Raw genomic sequence first — 24,930 nt, 5'->3', positions numbered from 1 at the left:
ATACTAGACTTGCATTTTCAATTTCAGGCCCTGCCTTTCGGTCTTTCGTCAGCACCAATGGTGTTCACAAAGATTATGGCAGAAATGATGGCCCTGCTGCATCGTCAGGGTATTGTCATTGTTCCATATTTGGACGATCTCTTGAGAAAGGCCTCGTCACAGGATCGCCTGTTAAAGGACATTCATCTAACGCAGAGTGTTCTCTTACAACACGGATGAATCCTAAATTTCAAGAAATCCTCCCTGATCCCCACACAACGCCTGCTATTTCTGGGAATGATACTAGACACAAAGGAACATAAAGTATTTTTGCCCCAGAACAAGGTTGCCCCCATTCAGCACCTGGTGCACATGGTTTTACAGCATCGCTGGGTGTCTGTACATCTCTATATCCGTCTTCTCGGGAAGATGGTAGCAGCTTTCGAGGGGATACAATACGCAAGAGTTCACGCCCGAACCTTTCAGTTGGATCTTCTTTCCCAGTGGTCAGGGTCCCACCTGTTTCTACATCAGAGGGTCCTTTCGGCGCCTCAAACATGAACATCCTTCATATGGTGGCTGAATTCCTCTCACCTGTTGGCAGGAAGAAGATTTGCAATGTGGGATTGGATACTCCTCACCACGGGCGCGAGCCTGAGAGGGTGGGGAGCAGTGACCCTGGGAAAGCATTTTCAGGGGCACTGGACTCAACAGGAAGCAAGACTATCCATAAATGTTCTGGAGTTGAGAGCAGTGTTTTATGCCCTTCAGATGGCGCAGCCCTTATTGAAGGGTCAGGCGATCCGAGTTCAGTCAGACAATGCCACGGCGGTGGCATATATAAACAAACAAGGCGGCACAAAAAGCAGAGCCGCTATGAGGGAGGTAATCAGGATTTTGATATGGGCAGAGGAATTCGCAATAGCAATTTCTGCAATATTCATACCAGAAGTAGAGAACTGGGAGGCCGACTACCTCAGTCAGCAGAATATCCATCCAGGGGAATGGTCCCTCAATCCTCAGGTATTCCATCAATTGACTCTGAGGTGGGGTTGTCCGCAAGCCGATTTCATGGCGTCAAGAGTAAATCACCAGTTACCAGTCTTCTACTCCAGGACAAAGGATCCTCAAGCTGCGGTGGTGGACGCACTGACAGCTCCGTGGCCTTTCCATTACATCTACATCTTCCCTCTGTTTCCTCTCATTCCACGCTTGCTCCAAAGAATCAAGCGAGAAAGAGTCAAGGTACTGCTGGTAACACCAGATTGGCCCAGGCGAGCATGGTACTCGCAAATACAAGATCTGTTAATAGACAAACTATGGTCCCTACCCCTTCAGGAGGATCTTCTTCTCCAGGGGCCGTTCATTTATCAGGACTTAAGGCGGCTTCGCTTGACGGCTTGGCTACTGCAAGGGCCGTCCTCAGAAGCAAGGGGATCCCGTCCAGCGTGATTCCCACTATGATGCGGACCAGGAAGGATGTCACCTCTCAGCATTATTATCGCATATGGATGGATGTTGTTTGGTGCGAGAGACGTAATTACCCTCCAGCAGTTTTTAGGACATCACGTCTCCTCCTTTTTCTTCACGCCGGTCTAACAGCGGGCCTTCATCTAGGTTCCTTAAAGGTACAAATGCATTGTCAATTTTCTTTCAGAGATGTTCAGAGAGCTACGAGATGTTCAGATCTTTTTACAAGGAGTCAACAGAATTCAACCTCCTTTCGTACCGCCCACTGCACCTTGGGATTTGGATTTAGTTTTAACGTTCCTTCAGTCTGAAACCTTTGAGCCTTTACACAGGGTAGAGATGAAGTATTTACCCTGGAAGGTGGTTCTGCTGTTGGCGCTCGCCTCAGCAAGGCGAGTGACAGAACTCAGTGCTTTATCCTGTCGCCCCCCCTTCCTCATTTTTCATGAGGATAGGGCGGAGTTACGCACTCAGAAATCTTTACTTCCCAAGGTAGTGACTGCTTTTCATATAAATCAGCCGATAGTGGTCCCGGTTTTCAAAGAAGATTCTCCAAATTCAAAATTATTGGATGTAGTCAGGGCTCTTAAGATTTACGTGGACCGAACGGCTTCCCTCCGTAAATCTGACACTTTATTAGGTTTTATTTGGCACGTCCAGGTTGGCCGGCGTTCAAACAAACCATTTCCAGATGGATTCGCCTGGCTATCAGACAGGCTTATGTGGTGGCTTCCAGACAACCACCTATTACCATTACCGCACATTCAACGCATTCGGTAGGTCCTTCATGGGCGGCTGCTTGGGGGGTTTCATTAAACCAATTTTGCAGAGCAGCTACTTGGTCGGGAAAGCATACTTTCCTTAAGTTTTATCATTTTGATACTTTTGCGGCCTCCGCTTCTGAGTTTGGCCGTGAAGTATTGCAGGGTTCTCAGCGCTCTCCCACCCGGGATGTAAGCTCTGGGACATCCCCATTGTACTGAGACTCCAGTGTCCCCTAGTGGATGAAGGAGAAAATATGATTTTGGTACTTACCGATAAATCCCTTTCCCCGATTCCACAGGGGACACTGGACGCCCTCCCTGCGCTGTTCTTTTCTGCATTGTTACTGTCTTTACAGATACTACAGTTGTTGCATTAGGTTGTCTGATTGGCCTGTTATCCTTTTTTTCTTTCTGTGTATGATGTGTTATTCCATAGATGTAGTTATCGTAGCTTTTCTGTCTCCTTCTCCTTACTTCCAGCTCTCCTCAGGCACAGTTATTTTTAGTCTGACCTGGGGGGGTATAGAGGGGGAGGAGCTAGCTACTGTTAGTTTTTTTTAAGGTGCCAGCTCCCGGTTAACCCACTCCTATACCCCATTGTACTGAGACTCCAGTGTCCCCTGTGGAATCGGAGAAAGGGATTTATCGGTAAGTACCAAAATCCTATTATTCAGTTAGTATTCTGTATATCACAGCCTCCATGTGGGTGGTCTTGCACACAGTACCAGTATTCAAGGTTAATATACATAATTCCCAACTCAGTTTAACTCTGTTTATTATGTTCTGATATTTATTAAGTTATGTAGTTATATATTGGTACACCCATGTAGATGACCTACAGTATATGTGGTATAAAGCACCTTTTCAATTCTTATAGTTATATCCTAATCTTATTTGGACTGCGGGATGTCATATGTATCAATCACTGTGGCAGTTTATGTGTTCCAAAAATATAATTTTGTTTCCAGATATTTAATGTATTGTAATGAATGTTTAAAGTGAATAATCTGTCACGTTTAAGCCCTGAGAGACAATGTAGCTGTATCAAATTACTATTGTGCATTTATTTAAAGAAATACTGTACAACAGAAACTAGAGCCATATTCTGTTTATTATTGTGGCTGCTGCTTAAGCAGCCTATTATTGTTATAGTAGTTTCTGTCAATTCTGCTTTTGGATATATACATTAGTATGTTTTTGCCCAGCAATACTCAATGTATTGGGAGTGATGATTTTATATATATATATATATATATATATATATACAATATATATATATATATATATATACATATATATATATATATATATATATATATATATATGTCTTAGTAAATACTGCACTCACATCCACTTCAATAAAGTCCATGGGGTGCACCACTAGAGAGAACACTAAACGTGCTCCATAAATAAATCCATTGGCGACTTTTCAGTCAAAAGAGGGCACTCACCATAATTTAATGAAAAAAAGGTTTCGCTTTTAATATAGTTACTTCATCTCAGTAAAGCAGTATGGTCATCATAATCATCGACGTTTCGACCCATCCGGGCCTTTATCAAGACAAGTTGCCGTGTGTCATCCATTCAGCATGCTGACCAAGAGCATACTAAACAGACCACCCAGGCTCCCTTAAATACCATCATCAATACACATTGACATATTAATCAACCAATCAATACCCACTGATGTCACATACAAAGGTGTATCTACTTGCGCCCGATCATCCGTGCTGTGCACCTGGCCAAGGGGAGGGAACTCCCACAGAGCAACAGGTCCGTACTAGTTCGATCAGTATGCATCATCAGCCAGCGACCGTGTGTGTCACAAACCCGGAAGTGCGGTGGTACACATACCACAAGCCATCAACTAACGGGGTAATACAGGGGAACAAGCATGCTTATCCCAGCACCTCAGACCATCCGGTCAAACCCGGGATCACTGCAAATCAGGCTCCAGAGCAAACTCCCTGTGATCCGTAGCTCTCACTTCCCCATGCGTGTCAACACTCCGGAAGTCAGTAGCCAGATAACCATGGGAACCAGTCACTACACTATAGTATGCATCATCAGCCAGCGACCGTGCGTTTCACCAACCCGGAAGTGCGGCGGTACACATACCACACTCCATCAGCTAACGGGGTAGTACAGGGGAACAAGCATGCTTTATCCCAGCACCTCAAACCATCCGGTCATACCCGGGATCGTCGCAAATCAGACTCCACAGCAAACTCCCTGTAATCCGTAGCTCTCACTTTCCCATGCGTGTCAGCACTCCGGTAGTCAGAAGCAAGGTTACCATGGGAACCAATCAATACACTATAGTTAATACTACACAAAAAACTCAGTAACATGGTTGCCATGGATACCAAACAGCACAGGATTATCGGAAGGTGATAACACCCATGTATATGAGCACATAATAGATAATTGTATAAACATCCATTGTGGCAATAAAATCTCAAAGGAGCGCTATAAAAGATGGAAAACTCAGAATAGATTTTGGAGGAAAGAGTTCTCTCTAAATCTCTAAATCTGGATAAACATAAACCCCAAACAGGAAAAACCACAAAAGCTATATCCACCTTGAAAAGATTAGGTAAGCACCCTACCCTCTCCAAATAATTCTATATTAGAGAAACCAGACCATTTATGTCTGGATCAACCCCATACCATATAACATATATTACATAACCAATAAGATCAATCACATAAACAAACACTAGACAAACATCAAAATATCACAACAAACACATAAATGGGACATATTTGTCCCTACTTAAAATTGAAAAAACTCTAGGTCGTATTCCATATAATATTAATCTATAGATTAATCACATTCCAGTTATCGTTCAAGTCCATTACTGTAGGAATATCTTAAGCGGGTTGTTTTCATTTAAACCATCTGGAGTAATAGTACCAAGCGAATGGATCCACCGTGCCTCTCTTTTTCTCAGGAGCAATTCACGGTTCCCTCCTCTGGCTAAAGGTGGTATATGATCATCATACATCGCATGCTTGACGCTTGATGACCACAGCTGACAAAATGTGTTGCGACTGGCTTATCTGAACTGCCAGTCTCTATTGCTAGTTATTATGGGTGGGATGTACTAAAGTGAAAATGCGGGCAAAACTCCAAAAATTTACACTTTCTGAGTTTTGACCACATTCCCCATATGTACAAAGCTCCGGAAAGCTAAACTTTCCAGAGCTTGTACCCGGCGGGCCTCCACCCTATGGGCTTCTTTTCACTTTGTTTGTTTCCAGAGAAGAGCTGTCCATTGTGATAGTAATCACATTCGTAAATGCATACCAGCGTTATTAAAGCCGCTATGCATGCGGTAAGTAATTGGTGGGTGTAAGTGCCGCGGTTTTTACAGTTAATAGTAATAAAAAATGAGCGCTGTGTAAATTAAGTTCGTGGCACCTGTGAAATAAAAATGGTTAATATAGTGTTTATAGCTCCTTTATGAAAAGGTAATAGTGATCACTATTACCTTTTCATAAAGGAGCTATAAACACTATATTAACCATTTTTATTTCGCAGGTGCCACGAACTTAAATTACACAGCGCTCATTTTTTATCACTATTAATTATACCATTAACATACAGTGCGGTGGTCACAATACTTTTTATTCGCGGTTTTTACAATGTCACGGATGTTGTATAAGCAGTCCGTATGTAACAACAAACTATCCAAATGTAATTGCTGCCCAATTCTGTTTAAATTAGGGGTGTGCACCGGCCACTTTTCGTGTTTTGTGTTTTGGTTTTGGATCTGGATCTTTCTTCGTGTTTTGGATCTGGATTGGTTTTGCCAAAACCACCCTTCCGTGTTTTGGGTTCTGGGTTTTGTGTTTTGGATCTGTATTTTTTTTTAAAAAAGCATAAAAACAGCTAAAATCACAGAATTTGTTGGTTTCTCTGCTCCTATGCTATTATTAACCTCAATAACCTTAATTTCCACTAATTTCCAGTCTATTCTGAACACCTCACACCTCACAATAGTGTTTTTATGTCCAAAAGGTTGCACCGAGGTAGCTGGATGACTATGCTAAGCGACACGAGTGGGCGGCACAAACACGTGACCCATCTAGGAGTGACACTGCAGTGGCAGACAGGATGGCAGTTAGAAAAACTAGGCCCCAAACTGTACATAATGCAAAGAAAAAAAAGAAGTGCAAGATGGAATTGTCCTTGGGCCCTCCCACCCACCCTTATGTTGTATAAACAGGACATGCACACTTTAACAAATCAATCATTTCAGCGCCAGGGTCTGCCACACAACTGTGGCTGAAATGATTGGTTCGTTTGGGCCCCCACAAAACAAGCTGGCAATTAATGTGTCCCTGCACAAACTGGCTCTACGGAGGCAAGATGTCATCCTCATCCTCCTCATCCACTGATTCCTCACCCTCTTCAGTGTGTACATCCTCATCCTCACAAAGTATTAACTCGTCCCCACTTGAATCCACCACCACAGGTCCCTCTGTACCTTCTGGAGGCTGGTCTCCCTGGAAGAGCTGATAATTCATTTTGATGAACATCATCTTCTCCACATTCTGTGGAAGCAACCTCCTACGCCTTTCGCTGACAAGGTTCCCGGCTGCACTAAACACTCTTTCGGAGTACACACTGGAGGGGGGGCAACTCAGGTAAAATAGAGCCAGCTTGTACAGGGGCCTCCAAATTGCCTCTTTTTCCTGCCAGTACAGGTATGGACTGTCTGACATGCCTACTTGGATGCTGTCACCGATGTAATCCTCCACCATTCTGTCAATGGTGACAGTATCATATGCAGTGACAGTAGACATGTCAGAAATTGTTGCCAGGTCCTTCAGTCCGGACCAGATGTCCAAACTTGGTCCTGCCTGCCCTGCATCACCGCCAGCGGGTTGCTTAGGATACCTAAGTTTTTTCCTGGCAGCCCCAGGTGCGGGAGAAAATGAAGAAGGAGCCGTTGACGTGTCACGTTCCGCTTCAGCTGACAGTGTGTTCACCAGCAGGTCTTTGCACCTCTGCAGGCTTGTGTCGGCCGGAAAGAGAGACACCACATAGGCTTTAAACCTAGGATCAAGCACGGTGGCCAAAATGTAGTGGTCTGATTTCAACAGATTGACCACCCTGGAATCCTGGCAAAGCGAATGAAGGGCTTCATCCACAAGTCCCACATGCCGAGCGGAATCGCTCCGTCTTAGCTCCTCCTTCACTTTCTCCAGCTGCTTCTGCAAAAGCCTGATGAGGGGAATGACCTGACTCAAGCTGGCTGTGTCTGAACTGACTTCACGTGTGGCAAGTTCGAAGGGCTGGAGAACCTTGCACAACACGGAAATCATTCTCCACTGCGCTTGAGTCAGGTGCATACCCCCTCCTTTGCCTATGTCATAGGTGGATGTATAGGCTTGTATGGCCTTTTGCTGCTCCTCCATCCTCTGAAGCATATAGAGGGTTGAGTTCCACCGCGTCACAACCTCTTGCTTCAGGTGATGGCGGGGCAGGTTCAAGAGTGTTTGCTGGCGCTCCACTCTTCGGCACGCAGTCGCTGAATGGCGAAAGTGGCCAGAAATTTTTCGGGCCACCCAAAGCGTCTCCTGCACGCCCCTGTCGCTTTTCAGAAAATTCTGCACCACCAAGTTTATTGTGTGAGCAAAACATGGGACGTGCTGGAATTTGCCCAGATGTAATGCCCGCACAATATTGGTGGCGTTGTCAGATATCACAAATCCCCAGGAGAGTCTAAGTGGGGTAAGCCACTGGGCGATGATTTCCCTCAGTTTCTCTAAGAGGTTGTCGGCGGTGTGCCTCTTACTGAAACCGGTGATACACAGCGTAGCCTGCCTTGTAACGAGCTGGCGTTTCTGAGATGCTGCTACTGGTGACGCTGCTGCTGTTGCTGCGTAAGGTGATACATCTACCCAGTGGGCTGTCACAGTCATATAGTCCTTAGTCTGCCCTGTTCCACTTGTCCACATGTCCGTGGTTAAGTGGACATTGTGTACAACGGCATTTTTCAGGACACTGAGGACACTTTTTCTGACGTTTCTGTACAGTCTCGGTATCGCCTGCCTAGTGAAGTGGAATCTAGACGGGATTTGGAACCGGGGACACACTACCTCCATCAATTGTCTAAATCCCACTGCACTAATGGCGGATACCGGACGCACGTCTAACACCAACATAGCAGTCAAGGCCTCAGTTATACGTTTTGCTTCAGGATGACTGCTGTCGTACTTCATCCTCCTCGCTAAGGACTGTTGGAGGGTCAATTGTTTAGTAAAAGTAGTGGTGTTCCTACTTCCTCTCTGGGATGATGAACGACTCCCAGCAGCAGCAACAGCAGCAGTGGCAGCAGTAGGCGTAGCAATGCAGGATCCTCCAGAGGAATCCCGGATAGGAGAGTCAGTCATGCCAGTGACATGGCCTGCAGGACTACTTCCGATCCTGACTAAGGAGGAAATTGACGAGGAGGGAGTTGACGGTGTGGTTTGCAGGCGCTTGGATACAACAGGACAACGGGATTTAGGTGTCCCTGGACTGCTTACGGTCTTAGCCAAAGTTTCTGAACTTGACAGTAACTTTTTATGAACGCGCTGCAGGTGCCGTATAAGGGAGGATGTTCCTAGGTGGTTGACGTCCCTACCCCTACTTATTTCACCTTTACATATGGTACATATGGCAAGACAGTTGTTGTCCGGATTTGGATAGAAATATTGCCAGACCAAAGAGGTGGAATGTTTGGTCTTCTGCCCAGGCATGACCGTGATGGGCTTTTTCATCCCACGGACAACAACTGTCTCCCCCGGAGCCTGATTTAAACAAACCACATCACCATCAGAATCCTCCTCGCCAACTTCCTCCTCAGCGCCAGCTACACCAGTATCCTCATCCTGTTGTACTTCAACAGTGACATCTTCAATTTGCATATCAGCAAGTGGACTGTGGGTGCTCCTTTCAGCACTTGCAGGGGGCGTGCAAATGGTGGAAAGAGCCACCTCTTCCTGTCCAGTGCTGGGAAGGTCAGGCATCGCAACCACCACCACACTTGGACTCTCCTTGGGGATTTGTGATATCTTCTTAGAAAGCACAGTTCTTCGCTGTGCTTTTGCCAGCTTAACTCTTTTGATTTTTTTAGTGGGAGGAGGGCTTCCATCGTCATGTGAAGCTGAACCACTAGTCATGAACATACTAGGGATCGACCTTAGCCGTTCCTTGCCACTCCGTGTCGTAAATGGCACATTGGCAAGTTTACGTTTCTCTTCAGCTGATTTAAATGTCTTTTTCAAGGTCATTTTCCTGAACTTTGCCATTTGGGATTGTATGTGCCCTCTACTATGACATTGGGCATCGGCCTTGGCAGACGACGTTGATGGCATGTTATCGTCTATGTCATGACTAGTGGCAGCAGCTTCAGCACTAGGAGGAAGTGGTTCTTGATCTTTCTCTATTTTATTTTTATCGGAGAAAGTTTGGTCCTCCATTTATGTTATATCGATTTGATATATACGTGCGGCTAAACACAGAAAATAATTTTTTTTTTGGTTTGGACTGGAGTGTACTTTCGGGGGTTACAGCACCCTTTAACGGTCAAGCCAGCCGGCCCTTTACTTATGACACAGGCGCACGCTTGGCACTACTTTGTTGATGCACGTGCGGCTACTGCGCACACAATTCACAAACACAGAAAATAATTTTTTTTTGGTTTGGACTGGAGTGTACTTTCGGGGGTTACAGCACCCTTTAACGGTCAAGCCAGCCGGCCCTTTACTTATGACACAGGCGCACGCTTGGCACTACTTTGTTGATGCACGTGCGGCTACTGCGCACACAATTCACAAACACAGAAAATAATTTCTTTTTGGTTTGGACTGGAGTGTACTTTCGGGGGTTACAGCACCCTTTAACGGTCAAGCCAGCCGGCCCTTTACTTATGACACAGGCGCACGCTTGGCACTACTTTGTTGATGCACGTGCGGCTACTGCGCACACAATTCACAAACACAGAAAATAATTTTTTTTTCTGGTTTGGACTGGAGTGTACTTTGGGGGTTACAGCACCCTTTAACGGTCAAGCCAGCCGGCCCTTTACTTATGACACAGGCGCACTCTTGGCACTACTTTGTTGATGCACGTGCAGCTACTGCGCACACAATTCACAAACACAGAAAATAATTTTTTTTTGGTTTGGACTGGAGTGTACTTTCGGGGGTTACAGCACCCTTAACGGTCAAGCCAGCCGGCCCTTTACTTATGACACAGGCGCACGCTTGGCACTACTTTGTTGATGCACGTGCGGCTACTGCGCACACAATTCACAAACACAGAAAATAATTTTTTTTTGGGTTTGGACTGGAGTGTACTTTCGGGGGTTACAGCACCCTTAACGGTCAAGCCAGCCGGCCCTTTACTTATGACACAGGCGCACGCTTGGCACTACTTTGTTGATGCACGTGCGGCTACTGCGCACACAATTCACAAACACAGAAAATAATTTTTTTTTTGGTTTGGACTGGAGTGTACTTTGGGGGTTACAGCACCCTTTAACGGTCAAGCCAGCCGGCCCTTTACTTATGACACAGGCGCACGCTTGGCACTACTTTGTTGATGCACGTGCGGCTACTGCGCACACAATTCACAAACACAGAAAATAATTTTTTTTTTGGTTTGGACTGGAGTGTACTTTCGGGGGTTACAGCACCCTTAACGGTCAAGCCAGCCAGCCCTTTACTTATGACACAGGCGCACGCTTGGCACTACTTTGTTGATGCACGTGCGGCTACTGCGCACACAATTCACAAACACAGAAAATAATTTTTTTTTGGTTTGGACTGGAGTGTACTTTCGGGGGTTACAGCACCCTTTAACGATCAAGCCAGCCGGCCCTTTACTTATGACACAGGCGCACGCTTGGCACTACTTTGTTGATGCACGTGCGGCTACTGCGCACACAATTCACAAACACAGAAAATATATTATTTTTTTAGCACTTGGGGGGAGCACCCCTGATGGACAGAGCACCCCCTGGACAACACTACAGCACCCCTTTAGGACTGGGACACTGCACAGGACTTTGGAGTGGACACAGCCCCTATGGAGAACTGACTGCACAACACAGTCCAGCCAGCCCCTATGGACTTTGAAGTAGTGGACACAGCCCCTATTAACAACAGCAGCACAGCACAACACAGCCAGCCCCTATGGACTTTGAAGTAGTGGACAACAGCAGCACTACACTACACTACACTACACAGCCCTAACTCCCACCCTCCCTCTTCACTGTCCACAGCCGAGTGAGAAAATGGCGCCGACGCGGGTACCTTATATAGGATCCAAAACCCGCGAGACTCGGAAGGCGGGATGATGACGTTTTGCCTCGATTTCAGATCCGAGTCAGGCGGGAAAAGTCGAGCCTGATTCGGATCGGACTCGGATCGGGGGGGCTCGGGGGGGTTCGGATTTCAGAAATCCGAACCCGCTCACCCCTAGTTTAAATATATTTGTAATCATCTCTTATTTAACCTGTATAGCAAGTAAATACACTGCAATATATAGTGCTACAGCATGTGCAGTATCACAGTTGCTATATATGTAGTCTGCGTATTATAACATGGTATCCAAATATAGTTGCTGCTCAAATCTATCTTTCATTTTATGTAACAAATAAATGCACAGAGAAACCAATGTGCTGCAGCTCTTACAATATTACGGCTGCTATATAATGTATACATTCTGCCATGCTGATGATCTCTCAAACTCATGGAGCAAAATATGCACAATATACTGACACGTTTTAGTTGATTCCTAGGTTTATACAAATGTGCAGAACACTGATTTACAAAATGCTAGCCTTTATGTCATCCCTGCATTAACGCAGCAAGTACCTTCTGTATTTTAACTACTTATTAATTTTCCAATGCTCCAAATGACATATGCATACTATATGTATTTTCCCCTCCAGGGGGAGCCAGGGTATCCAGGAGAAGGAAAGAGAGGCCCACAGGTAAGTAAATGCATGGTCATCATTGCTTCAACAATATACTTTATAGTCTTGAATCTAGAAACTTAGGTGACCAATGCATGTACAGTGATACTAGTCTGCTGCAAACACTGATATAACTGTATAGTCCAACACATGCATTATTTAAGTCACAGCTTACACGTTACTAATTATTACATTGGTTCGCTTTTAGGGGGAGACAGGAGAACGTGGCCCAAATGGGAAAACAGTAAGTATTATGTATTCCACCAAACAGCCTCTAAGTCTGGCCTGCACAACCTGGGAATCTAGTGTCTCATACAGAAATATCTAATCACACTCATCATTTTACATTCATATAATGTATAACTATTTACATTTATATGCATGACATTAAACTATACAATCATTTACGCATTCATTATTATAGGGACAACCAGGCCCTCAGGGACCTCCTGGGTTTACTGGACACCAAGGTGAAAAGGTGAGCACACAGTGTTATGTACCAGGATCCATAATGAATGTACTGTACAGTGTTGTGTGAGTGTGCACACAAATTGGTGCGTCTAATGTCATATATTAATTAAAGCTTGTTTCTTAACATATCCTTATCAAGTTGTAACTGACAATGAAAATGAAGGATTATTTGGTAAAATGTAACTGACAATGATTTATTCCTAGGGTGACAATGGACAAAAAGGAGCAACAGGAAGCCCTGGACTTCCCGGTGTGGGTTCCAGTGGACCTCCGGTGAGTAATTATAATGTTATGGACATCCGGTAAGCACATCATACTTACCTACATTGCTGGGCAGCTTTCCGGGAGCAGCAGGAGGGGACCTGCTGCTCTCCTCTTCGGGGGGCGGGGCCAGACGATAGACGGCATTAGGCCCCGCACCCTTTGCAGAAAACCCCCGTGATTCGCGGGCCCGTGAGGAGGGGGCGGGGCTAAATGACGCGATTTGCCTAATTTAGCCCCGCCCCTTCCCGATGGACCCGATAATTTCAGGTAAAATCTCCCCATCCTGCCCACTTCACTAGGAAGTGGGCGGGATGCGGGAGATATGCCTACTCTTCCGGGATCGCGGGGGGTTACCCGAAAAATCGGGAGCCTCCCGCGATTCCCGGGAGAGTAGGCATGTATGAAGTACATATTACGAAATGCAAAACATTTGCTCAGCTTTGTAAAAAGTAACTTTGGACATTATAGGGATAGATCAGAATCATACGCAATTTAGCTGCAAAACCGATGCGGATCACCTGTATTCAGAGTCGGTCACCCCTATACATCCGCTTGTAAGAGCAGCCTCCATCACTATCGGCACGCATCTGCACCAGCCCTATCCATGGTGCAAAAAATCCATCTGAAAGCAAAGTTATCTTAGCATACGTTCACCTCTGATTAACCAAAATTCCATCTACACACTCACTTATCCTGTGTGTGAGCGCCCAGTTGCCACCGTGGTTGCCCCTAGCAACCAATCAGATTCTACTTATCATCTATTTAGCACCTTCTAAAAGATAATAGCTAGAATATGATTGGTTGTTATAGGTAACAACTCCACTTCTAAAAACCTGCACTTTGGTAAATATACCCCACAGAATTCCCAAAATGCGAAAAATAACAGATGTTGCTGCTTTGCATACAACTCTAAATCAGGACCTTAGTGCTTGACTTGTGGAATCTGCCTAGGTTTATGCCAAGGCCAGGGGCGCTGACAGCTGCGCTGGGCCTGGGTGAAAGGGGGTGTGGCCTAATCACGGGAGGTATGGCCACGCACTGTTAGAATAAAAAATAGACACATTTTTTGCAGTGGAGTTGCATGCCGGGGCGGGGGGCGCTGTGAGCCCCTCAACCTGGTGCAAAGCCAGGGGGCACGATCAGTGTGATCGCTCTCCCCCACAGGCATAAGAGACTGCTGTACATTTCAAGAATGCTGATACTGATGCTGGCAGACCACAATGTAGTGTTGGCAACCATGTACTATGCCCCTCCAGTGAAGAGATAGAGGTCTGAGATTTGATCACATTCAGACACCCGTTGCATACGCTCTGCTAGAGATTTCTTGGAAACAATGATGCAAACTAAGGGCCTGATTCTGAGATTTACACTAATGCAGTCACAACTGCATTCTCTCATGGATTGCAGTTGCTAAAATATGCTAATGCCTTCCAAAGCATATCCGAGCATTGGGACGCCCACTGCTGCTTTCTCATATATGTCTGATGATGTGCAACAGCTTAAACATCTTATAATCGACGCACATCGGGCAGTTACGCAGCATGTAAGGCAAGTCAGACCAGCCGCAAACACCGCCTCTCTCCTGACATGCAGAGAGCTCTCATGCTGTGAAGGAGATCGCAATGGCTAATTTATGCATGCCCATGAAATGGCATTTAAACCACCCCCAAATGCTGACAACCTGTTACTTACTTTGTGAGTGGTTTCTCTGTATGGGCGTAATCACAATGCATCGCTGCACGTGTGCAGTGTGGCTTTTGTGTAAGCGCAGTGGCAAACAGTCGCTCTATCTGCGTAAATATCGGCTTTGCGAAAATTTCTGATCCAGGCCCTAAGCATGGAGTTTTAAATGTGCAATTAGCATCCAATGGGTCTATTTTATTTAATCATAAAAATATCAACAAAGCTGGATTGTTCCAATAACTGTATGCTCAAATATATATCCACTCTCCATTTCTCATATACAAGATTATTACACCAAGCAGTAATTTCTAATCTCCTTTGCCAGTTGTGAATACTGAATGCAATAAAATAATAATAATAATAATAATAATAATAATAATAATAATAATCTTTGAATGCAATAAAAACTCATCAGTTTACTATAACCACACAAAAACAACCTGTTGGGCGAGTAATTAACAAAAACCAGTGAAATCTACACTATAACACATTATTTACAAAAATAGACAATAAGATGATGCCAAGCTTAATGCAAGAAGGAGAAAAAAAGCGGAGAAAGAATAAAAAAAGAGGAGAAAAAAGACCACACAAAATAATATGTCAGTGTAAAAGTAAATAAATGTCCAAGTATATTTAAAAACTATCTATATTATAATTATCAATAAAATAACATAATATACAAATAAATATTCAGACAAATAAATGTGCACAAAGAGAAACTCTTGTTATATATATATGTATATTGTATTATCTATTTAACTATCATAATCATAGCAAACGTCCTTAATCACCTTATATGCATCTTAAACATGAGAACACTCATTAATGCAATGACCAAAGCGTAATAGTCTGCGACTTGGAAGCAGCAGCAAGATTTCTACAATGCAGCCACTAGATTTAAAGCTGCAATATTTTAAAAAGGCAAAACCAACATGTTTATTCCTTTTAAAAAACTGCTGCTTTAAACCGATACCCTGCTGCTGCCCGTAAGTCACAGGCCATTATATTAGGGCCAAGCCAATCATTATCAATAATAAAAGAACATATAGGGTAGACTTACAGCCAGAGGTGTAACAAGACCTATGAGGACCCTATAGCAAAATTTCCACAGGGCTCCCCCTGTTCAAATTATTTAGCAGTTTATCCATTTTGATTGTTAGCTTAGCTAGCTGACATGCAGGATTAAATGAATGGTGATTAGCATATAGTAACTTAGTTAAAACGGAAATAAATATTCTCTAAAAACTTATTTAGTCTTGATAATCCTAAATGTTTATGATATAACATGGTATATAAGAAGGTTATGATTCACTAATAAATCAGTCAGTGAGGAGAGACGGAGGCGGGGTCGGCGGAGTCGGCTGGGTCAGTGACAGCAGATGCCCTGCAGCAGCACTCTGGTGAGAACAGAAAAGCCGGGGCTCAGGAGATGGCAGTGTAACTTGGTGCAGGGAGAGGGCCAGGCCCCAGAGGCGGCCTGGGCCCCAGAGGCGGCCTGGGCCCCATAGCGGCCCCATTCTCTGCACCTACTTTAGCTACGCCCTTGCCTGTGAGTGGCAGCTGGTCTGCCAAAGATTGGAAGAGTCTGTACCATGACACAATCCTTTCAGTAGATTGTTTCAGTTCAGGTGCAAATCTAAGATCTACTGCAATATTGGACATGTGTGTAGGCATAGATTGGGTGTTGAATCTGTAACTAGGTCTCCAGTAAGATTGTGTCAACAGTCTGTTCTGGAGTTGGATCCCCAGAGGATTGGACGAGTGTGTACTCACCTTAAGGCATGCAGTGTCATGTCAGATGAATAATTTGCTTTATCCATTGTTTCTAAATTAAATACTGCAGGAGATGTCTGAAGGGGTAAGGGTGACAGCCCAAATTTTGTTATATAGTCCTTACCTGAAGATGTTATTCAGGTTCTTTTTCTGAAGATGTTGCTGTTCAGGACCTTATTGGAAGATGGAATCCAAAGTCCATATTAGTAGTCGTTATCCAAAGTCGCTTAAATATAGCAGGAACTACTCAGAGAGTATCAATGTAAGACAAAATGTCACCACAAAATGGCTGCCAGTAGCTGGGCATCCTTTATATAGGGCTGTGACCTGCATTGTGACATCACAATGCATGCAGGCAGCAGCTAGAGATGGCTGTAGCTGAGATCAGCTCTGGGCCCAGATGCCCTGCAGTAGCACTCTGGTGAGAATAAAAAATCCGGGACACAGGAGATGGCAGTCTAACTCATTGCAGGGAAATGGCCGGGTCCCAAAGGCTGCCTGGGCTCCGTAGCAGCCACACTCTCTTCATGTACTTTAGCTATGCCCTTGTTTAGAGCTATTAAGCTTGAGGGTAAAACCATAAGTGTGCTAAGATTAAATACATACAAATACTTGTATACCTTTTGCATACAGTTGTAAATTATCCCTAGTGTTTTGCAAAGGATATGGGAGCCCAGAACGTACACGTTCTTTCTACTTACTGTTGACCTTCCTGTTTGTCCCCTTTATTCACAGAACTGTGTTATTTCCCTTTATGCATATACATACTTTAAAAATAAATAAATAAATAAAAATAAATGCACCAAACAGGAAAAATATAAAGGAATTCTTCAGTACAAATACTTTTCCCACCCCACATGTGTATTACCCCAATAATGGCCATTATTTTCCACTTCACAGCATTAAGTCACCAGGTCCCAGATTACATGATAACTATTTGCCCTTCCAGAGGGAGGCTCTCTGGTAGACAATAATGTGCTATATTAATTTGTGAAGTCTGAAACTATATATCTAAAAGTTTAGTGCAGTATTGTAAAATTTGACAATATATATGGCTGTTTTCTGCTTTCCAGCTGTTATGAAACAAACTTCATATATCTCTACCGCAGAATTATTCTGAAGAGCATCCTCTTATTCTATATTGTGATATATTCTCCCTATATTTTCTTTTCATATTCTTTCAAGAGTAGACTCAACATCTTATGTCTCTCATCAGTAGAGATAAATAAAGTTGCAGTGGAGTTTTATGCCAAGACTAATTATGTTTAGGATCACAGCAGGATGACGCTCCAGAGAGGCAATGTTTAAGTTTTTGCTTTTGCTTCACCAGTATGTTGAAAAGGCATTGTACTCTGTATTTATATGCTGGGCAGAATTAATAGAGCTGAAACCATGACTGTGTCAATGACTTCTGCTCTATGCTGTGGTTGGAATGTAATACTTTCAGATGAACATAAAAATATTCACAATTCTACTCACCTGTACTCATGGGGTATCTGCCGTTAATCTAAATCACATCACTTCGTTGGCTTACAAGGATCCATTTCACATTCAATCACCAAACATACAGTATGATACACCACCTAGTACTCTTTAATTGCATGTGTTGAAGAAAACTTTCAACAAATACACTCGACTGCTTGCATAAGGTGGAGAGACTATAAGCACCAGGTTTTTTATGGGAGCAAAACTGATGGAGATTGGTTGATGTGTTTTAGTTGTAGATTGGTTTGCTGTGTTGTCAGGAAGTAGTTTAGCCAATAGATAGTTCTTAGTAGGCGGGGTATGTTAGGTGGTATATATCGGCTGGAAGAGGAGGGATCTGCCTCTTTCCAGTTTGAGATCCCACCCGACAGTGTGGGATCATTGGAATGTCATCTATGTTTACTTCCAACATGGGAGGAACAATAGGCGGAAGGCTGTGCTCCTCGGCAGCTAAAATTTTTCACAACAGGGCTTGATTAGCGTTTCCCCTATGGGAACGGCGAGTCGGTCACTACCTTAAAGGGGGGGACCAGGTCACCATCTCATGGAGGGACCAGTACTGGGCCATTTAGGGGAACTGGTTCTGCCCAAGCCGGTTATGCGCAGGGAGTTGAATTTCCACCCCCAGCAGTTATTTAATAATGTACTAATAGAGCTATGGCCGAGGGCATTGCCTTTCACCACCATTTCTAATCAATAATCAGTCATTCAATGAATTCAATTGGTTGAGACCTCCCTTTTTGCAAACTTATTAAGTTGTCCGTGTCATTATTTCATTTGGTTTAAAAAGGTGACTAACGAGTAATAAACAGTTAGGTGTGTCTGTGTCATTATTCTATTTACTCAAGTAAGTGAAGTGTAAATAATAAAACCTATAGGTGACTTAATGTTATCCCATGTGTTCCTAATAATATAAATATCTCCAACAGGGTCGTGATGGAACACCAGGGAAACCAGGATATATGGGAAGTGATGGTAGATCAGTAAGTAACAGACTTGCATATATTATAACCACTCTTTCTTCTACATTTAAACTTTTATCACTATACTCTCATCTCAGCAATCTTCTCATTTCTTCTGTTTCTACCTCGCTCATTCATACAAAGGCTTGTCATAGCGCTAGATTTGTATGAATTCTAAGAAAGACGTGTGGAAAGCATTAGAGGTGTCCTGCCATGCTTGTTGTCAGCCACCTGCTGCCACCTTTGTGTTGGACAGCCTGCATTAAAACATTTCTGTACAGTAAAACAGATTACTTAATATGTCCCTTGTTGTGTTCCTCCTTTGGTTGATTGCTTCTTTCCATGTTTGTTCTTCCCTACTCGTGATTACTGTGATTCGTGGTGCTTCTCTGTGTTTGCCCCTGCTCTATGCCAGGCATCCTTTATATCCTCTACATGATCGTTACTGCTAATCTGCTTGTTATCACTCATTGCTTTCATTTCTTTGTACTCATAATATCTTTCCTCTGTCTGTACAGGGCAGCAAGGGAGACAAAGGTGATAAAGTAAGTGCATTTTGTCATACTGTAATGTCAGTCTGATTTTAAGGGTTGAATGGTAGATTAGGAGGGGAATTCAGTTAGCCCTGTGTGTACTTACATTAGCACCAATACATTTTTACAGTTTGAGAATATTTAATTGAGATAAAGGGGTGGTGAAGAACACGTATGCTATGGTAATAACTATTTATGTTAATTACACATTACAGTAAATGGTATAGAATTTCAGAAAACTGAAATTGAAGAGAACTTGGGAATATTAGTTGTTAGAAAGTGGAAGAGCAGCACACAGTGCCAGGGGCAACGGTGCATACAATCCTGGCTTGCATAAAAAGAGAGATATTGTACATGCATAAGATGCAAACATTGTAATACCAGTGTACAGTATAGATCAGTAGATCTTGAATACTTGGGCACAGTTTTTGTCACCTCATTGTAGGGTGAACACTATGGTGTTTCAGAGGCTGATAACAATAAAGGGAATAGGTGGTTTCATTTACTTAATATGTATAAATAGGCCAATATGAAAATGTGTCTTCTCTATGTGTTCCAAAGACACATAGAGAAGCTAAGGATTCCTCAATTGCAATAGGAGTAAAAAGGATTCTGTTGTCAGATACTCTATATAGGAGCAGCAGAAAGTATAATCAAACAGGTACTCTTTATGTATAAACAGGATCAAACACATACTGCAAGCTTAACATGCTCCTTTCAACATGGAGGAAAGGAAAGAAGGAACACCTTCTATAACAGAGTCTGGATGGAAATGCATTAAGGATGACCATCGACCATTGATGATTAACAACCATTGATGGTTAACCACCGATGGTAGATAGTTTTGCCATAGATGGCAGAGATCCATCCTAAATCGATGGTACAGAGCTCCTGGTGGGTTTCTTTTTCTACTTGGCACCGGGACTCAGAACCTAGCTCTGCTCCCCAAATGTGACCAGCAAAGCCTGCCCCTACCTTTGATTTGTCCGCTGCCTGGTGAGTAATAGAGCAGGGATGACCATCGGTGGGTGAAACCATCGATGGTTCCCCTGTTGGTGGTTTAAAACCATTGAGGTTAACCACCAATGGTATCATCGATGATTAACCCACCGATGGCCATCCCTAAAACACACCCCCTATCTACCTTATTTTTTATCTGTCTTTATCAGCTTAACACAGATGACACCTGCATGTACTATATAATGAATACAGTTGAGAACAGTGGTTGCATTACCAATATGACACATGTCTAACAGTTTCCCCATCAGCTCAAGCAGGGTTTTTCTTTACTGCAAAGGTGGATAAACTTTACCGCTTTATGTAGTGATGACAAAGTTATTGAGTTTGAAGATTGATTTAATGTCTGTCTTACAAGAAATGGAAACTCTAGTTATAATTAGTAGAAGGCATTTTGGGGGTGATTAATAAACATTATTTTTAGAATAAAAGAAAGATTAAACCTTTCCCCTCCCTATGAGTGTAAAATGGCAACTGCCACTTTGGCGGATTGAATTTGCCTTCCAGAAATATAAATATTACATTGGTAAGTAAGGTGCCTACCTTGTTATGGAACCATTTGAGGCCAAGCTTGTGCCTATGTTAAAAGTGCTATGTTAATGAAAGCGATGTAATTTTGTATTTGTATCTCCCCTTCTCTTACCCTGTGTCTATCTCCCCTTCTGTTACCCTGTGTCTATCTCCTCTTCTCTTACCCTGTGTCTCTCTTTCCTTGTTTCTTTCTCCCTCCTCTTCTCCTTGCCTCTACCCCTTTCCTTGTCTCTCTCTCCTCCTCCTCCTCAGGCATATTCTCCTCCCATCTCTCTTTCCCTGTCTCTTTCTCCTCCTCAGGCATATTCTCTTCCCATTTCTCTTTCCTTGTCTCTCTCTCTTCCTCCTCCTCCTCAGGCATATTCTCTTCCCATTTCTCTTTCCCTGTCTCTCTCTCCTCCTCCTTCTCCACAGACATATTCTCTTCCCATTTCTCTTTCCTTGTCTCTCTCTCCTCCTCCTCCTCCTCAGACATATTCTCTTCCCATTTCTCTTTCCTTGTCTCTCTCTCCTCTCCTCCTCCTCCTCAGGCATATTCTCTTCCCATTTCTATTTCCCTATCTCTCTCTCCTCCTCCTCCTCCTCCTCCTCCTCGGGCATATTCTCTTCCCATTTCTCTTTCCCTGTCTCTCCTCCTCCTCCTCCTCCTCCTCCTCCCCAGGCATATTCTCTTCCCATTTCTCTTTCCCTGTCTCTCTCTCCTCTTCCTCCTCCTCAGGCATATTATCTTCCCATTTCTCTTTCCCTGTCTCTCTCTCCTCCTCCTCCTCCTCAGGCATATTCTCTTCCCATTTCTCTTTCCCTGTCTCTCTCTCCTCCTCCTCCTCAGGCATATTCTCTTCCCATTTCTCTTTCCCTGTCTCTCTCTCCTCCTCCTCCTCCTCAGGCATATTCTCTTCCCATTTCTCTTTCCCTATCTCTCTCTCTCCTCCTCCTCCTCCTCGGGCATATTCTCTTCCCATTTCTCTTTCCCTGTCTCTCCTCCTCCTCCTCCCCAGGCATATTCTCTTCCCATTTCTCTTTCCCTGTCTCTCTCTCCTCCTCCTCAGGCATATTCTCTTCCCATTTCTCTTTCCTTGTCTCTCTCTCCTCCTCCTCCTCCTCAGGCATATTCTCTTCCCATTTCTATTTCCCTGTCTCTCTCTCCTCCTCCTCCTCCTCCTCCTCCTCCTCAGGCATATTCTCTTCCCATTTCTCTTTCCCTGTCTCTCTCTCCTCCTCCTCCTCAGGCATATTCTCTTCCCATTTCTCTTTCCCTGTCTCTCTCTCCTCCTCCTCCTCAGGCATATTCTCTTCCCATTTCTCTTTCCTTGTCTCTCTCTCCTCCTCCTCCTCCTCAGGCATATTCTCTTCCCATTTCTCTTTCCCTGTCTCTCTCTCCTCCTCCTCCTCCTCGGGCATATTCTCTTCCCATTTCTCTTTCCCTGTCTTTCTCTCCTCCTCCTCCTCCTCCTTAGGCATATTCTCTTCCCATTTCTCTTTCCCTGTCTCCTCAGGCATATTCTCTTCCCATCTTTCTTTACCTGTCTCTCTCTCTCCTCCTCCTCCTCCTCAGGCATATTCTCTTCCCATTTCTCTTTCCGTGTCTCTCTCTCCTCCTCCTCCTCCTCCTCCTCAGGCATATTCTCTTCCCATTTCTCTTTCCTTGTCTCTCTCTCTCCTCCTCCTCCTCCTCAGGCATATTCTCTTCCCATTTCTCTTTCCCTGTCTCTCTCTCCTCCTCCTCATCCTCAGGCATATTCTCTTCCCATCTCTCTTTCCTTGTCTCTCTCTCCTCTCCTCCTCCTCCTCAGGCATATTCTCTTCCCATTTCTATTTCCCTATCTCTCTCTCCTCCTCCTCCTCCTCCTCCTCCTCCTCGGGCATATTCTCTTCCCATTTCTCTTTCCCTGTCTCTCCTCCTCCTCCTCCTCCTCCTCCTCCTCCCCAGGCATATTCTCTTCCCATTTCTCTTTCCCTGTCTCTCTCTCCTCTTCCTCCTCCTCAGGCATATTATCTTCCCATTTCTCTTTCCCTGTCTCTCTCTCCTCCTCCTCCTCAGGCATATTCTCTTCCCATTTCTCTTTCCCTGTCTCTCTCTCCTCCTCCTCCTCCTCCTCAGGCATATTCTCTTCCCATTTCTCTTTCCCTGTCTCTCTCTCCTCCTCCTCCTCCTCAGGCATATTCTCTTCCCATTTCTCTTTCCCTATCTCTCTCTCTCCTCCTCCTCCTCCTCGGGCATATTCTCTTCCCATTTCTCTTTCCCTGTCTCTCCTCCTCCTCCTCCCCAGGCATATTCTCTTCCCATTTCTCTTTCCCTGTCTCTCTCTCCTCCTCCTCAGGCATATTCTCTTCCCATTTCTCTTTCCTTGTCTCTCTCTCCTCCTCCTCCTCCTCAGGCATATTCTCTTCCCATTTCTATTTCCCTGTCTCTCTCTCCTCCTCCTCCTCCTCCTCCTCAGGCATATTCTCTTCCCATTTCTCTTTCCCTGTCTCTCTCTCCTCCTCCTCCTCCTCAGGCATATTCTCTTCCCATTTCTCTTTCCCTGTCTCTCTCTCCTCCTCCTCCTCAGGCATATTCTCTTCCCATTTCTCTTTCCTTGTCTCTCTCTCCTCCTCCTCCTCCTCAGGCATATTCTCTTCCCATTTCTCTTTCCCTGTCTCTCTCTCCTCCTCCTCCTCGGGCATATTCTCTTCCCATTTCTCTTTCCCTGTCTTTCTCTCCTCCTCCTCCTCCTCCTTAGGCATATTCTCTTCCCATTTCTCTTTCCCTGTCTCCTCAGGCATATTCTCTTCCCATCTTTCTTTACCTGTCTCTCTCTCTCTCTCCTCCTCCTCCTCCTCAGGCAGATTCTCTTCCCATTTCTCTTTCCGTGTCTCTCTCTCCTCCTCCTCCTCCTCCTCCTCCTCAGGCATATTCTCTTCCCATTTCTCTTTCCTTGTCTCTCTCTCTCTCCTCCTCCTCCTCAGGCATATTCTCTTCCCATTTCTCTATCCCTGTCTCTCTCTCCTCCTCCTCATCCTCAGGCATATTCTCTTCCCATCTCTCTTTACCTGTCTCTCTCCTCCTCCTCCTCAGGCATATTCTCTTCCCATTTCTCTTTCCTTGTCTCTCTCTCCTCCTCCTCCTCCTCCTCAGGCATATTCTCTTCCCATCTCTCTTTACCTGTCTCTCTCTCCTCCTCCTCCTCAGGCATATTTTCTTCCCATTTCTCTTTCCTTGTCTCTCTCTCCTCCTCCTCCTCCTCCTCAGGCATATTCTCTTCCCATTTCTCTTTCCCTGTCTCTCTCCTCCTCCTCCTCAGGCATATTCTCTTCCCATTTCTCTTTCCTTGTCTCTCTCTCCTCCTCATCCTCCTCAGGCATATTCTCTTCCCATTTCTCTTTCCCTGTCTCTCTCTCTTCCTCCTCCTCCTCCTCCTCCTCGGGCATATTCTCTTCCCATTTCTCTTTCCCTGTCTTTCTCTCCTCCTCCTCCTCCTCCTTAGGCATATTCTCTTCCCATTTCTCTTTCCCTGTCTCCTCAGGCATATTCTCTTCCCATCTTTCTTTACCTGTCTCTCTCTCTCCTCCTCCTCCTCCTCCTCAGGCATATTCTCTTCCCATTTCTCTTTCCTTGTCTCTCTCTCCTCCTCCTCCTCCTCAGGCATATTCTCTTCCCATTTCTTTTTCCTTGTCTCTCTCTCTCTCTCTCTCTCCTCCTCCTCCTCAGGCATATTCTCTTCCCATTTCTCTTTCCCTGTCTCTCTCTCCTCCTCCTCATCCTCAGGCATATTCTCTTCCCATCTCTCTTTACCTGTCTCTCTCTCCTCCTCCTCCTCAGGCATATTCTCTTCCCATTTCTCTTTCCTTGTCTCTCTCCTCCTCCTCCTCCTCCTCCTCCTCAGGCATATTCTCTTCCCATCTCTCTTTACCTGTCTCTCTCTCCTCTTCCTCCTCCTCAGGCATATTTTCTTCCCATTTCTCTTTCCTTGTCTCTCTCTCCTCCTCCTCCTCCTCCTCCTCAGGCATATTCTCTTCCCATTTCTCTTTCCCTGTCTCT

The 24,930-nt window shown here is 44.5% G+C and overlaps 1 protein-coding gene across 7 annotated transcripts in view; it reads left to right on the top strand.

Moving 5' to 3' along the window:
* COL16A1 (collagen type XVI alpha 1 chain) overlaps window positions 1–24,930 on the top strand; it is a 194,917-nt gene that overhangs the window by 116,847 nt on the left and 53,140 nt on the right. For all 7 annotated transcript variants that reach the window (XM_088462141.1, XM_088462137.1, XM_088462143.1 and 4 more), the window contains exons 34-39: window positions 12,167–12,208; window positions 12,399–12,434; window positions 12,615–12,668; window positions 12,866–12,934; window positions 18,796–18,849; window positions 19,347–19,373. In XM_088462141.1, the coding sequence (XP_088318267.1) occupies window positions 12,167–12,208; window positions 12,399–12,434; window positions 12,615–12,668; window positions 12,866–12,934; window positions 18,796–18,849; window positions 19,347–19,373 (282 nt within the window). The remainder of the gene's footprint in view (window positions 1–12,166; window positions 12,209–12,398; window positions 12,435–12,614; window positions 12,669–12,865; window positions 12,935–18,795; window positions 18,850–19,346; window positions 19,374–24,930) is intronic.

Source organism: Taudactylus pleione, unplaced genomic scaffold, assembly GCF_031769625.1.
Source record: "Taudactylus pleione unplaced genomic scaffold, aTauple2 ptg001153l, whole genome shotgun sequence".
NCBI classification, from domain to species: Eukaryota; Metazoa; Chordata; class Amphibia; order Anura; family Myobatrachidae; genus Taudactylus; species Taudactylus pleione.
Note: the sequence above shows the minus strand (reverse complement) of the source record. Positions and strands in the feature narration are given on the sequence as shown.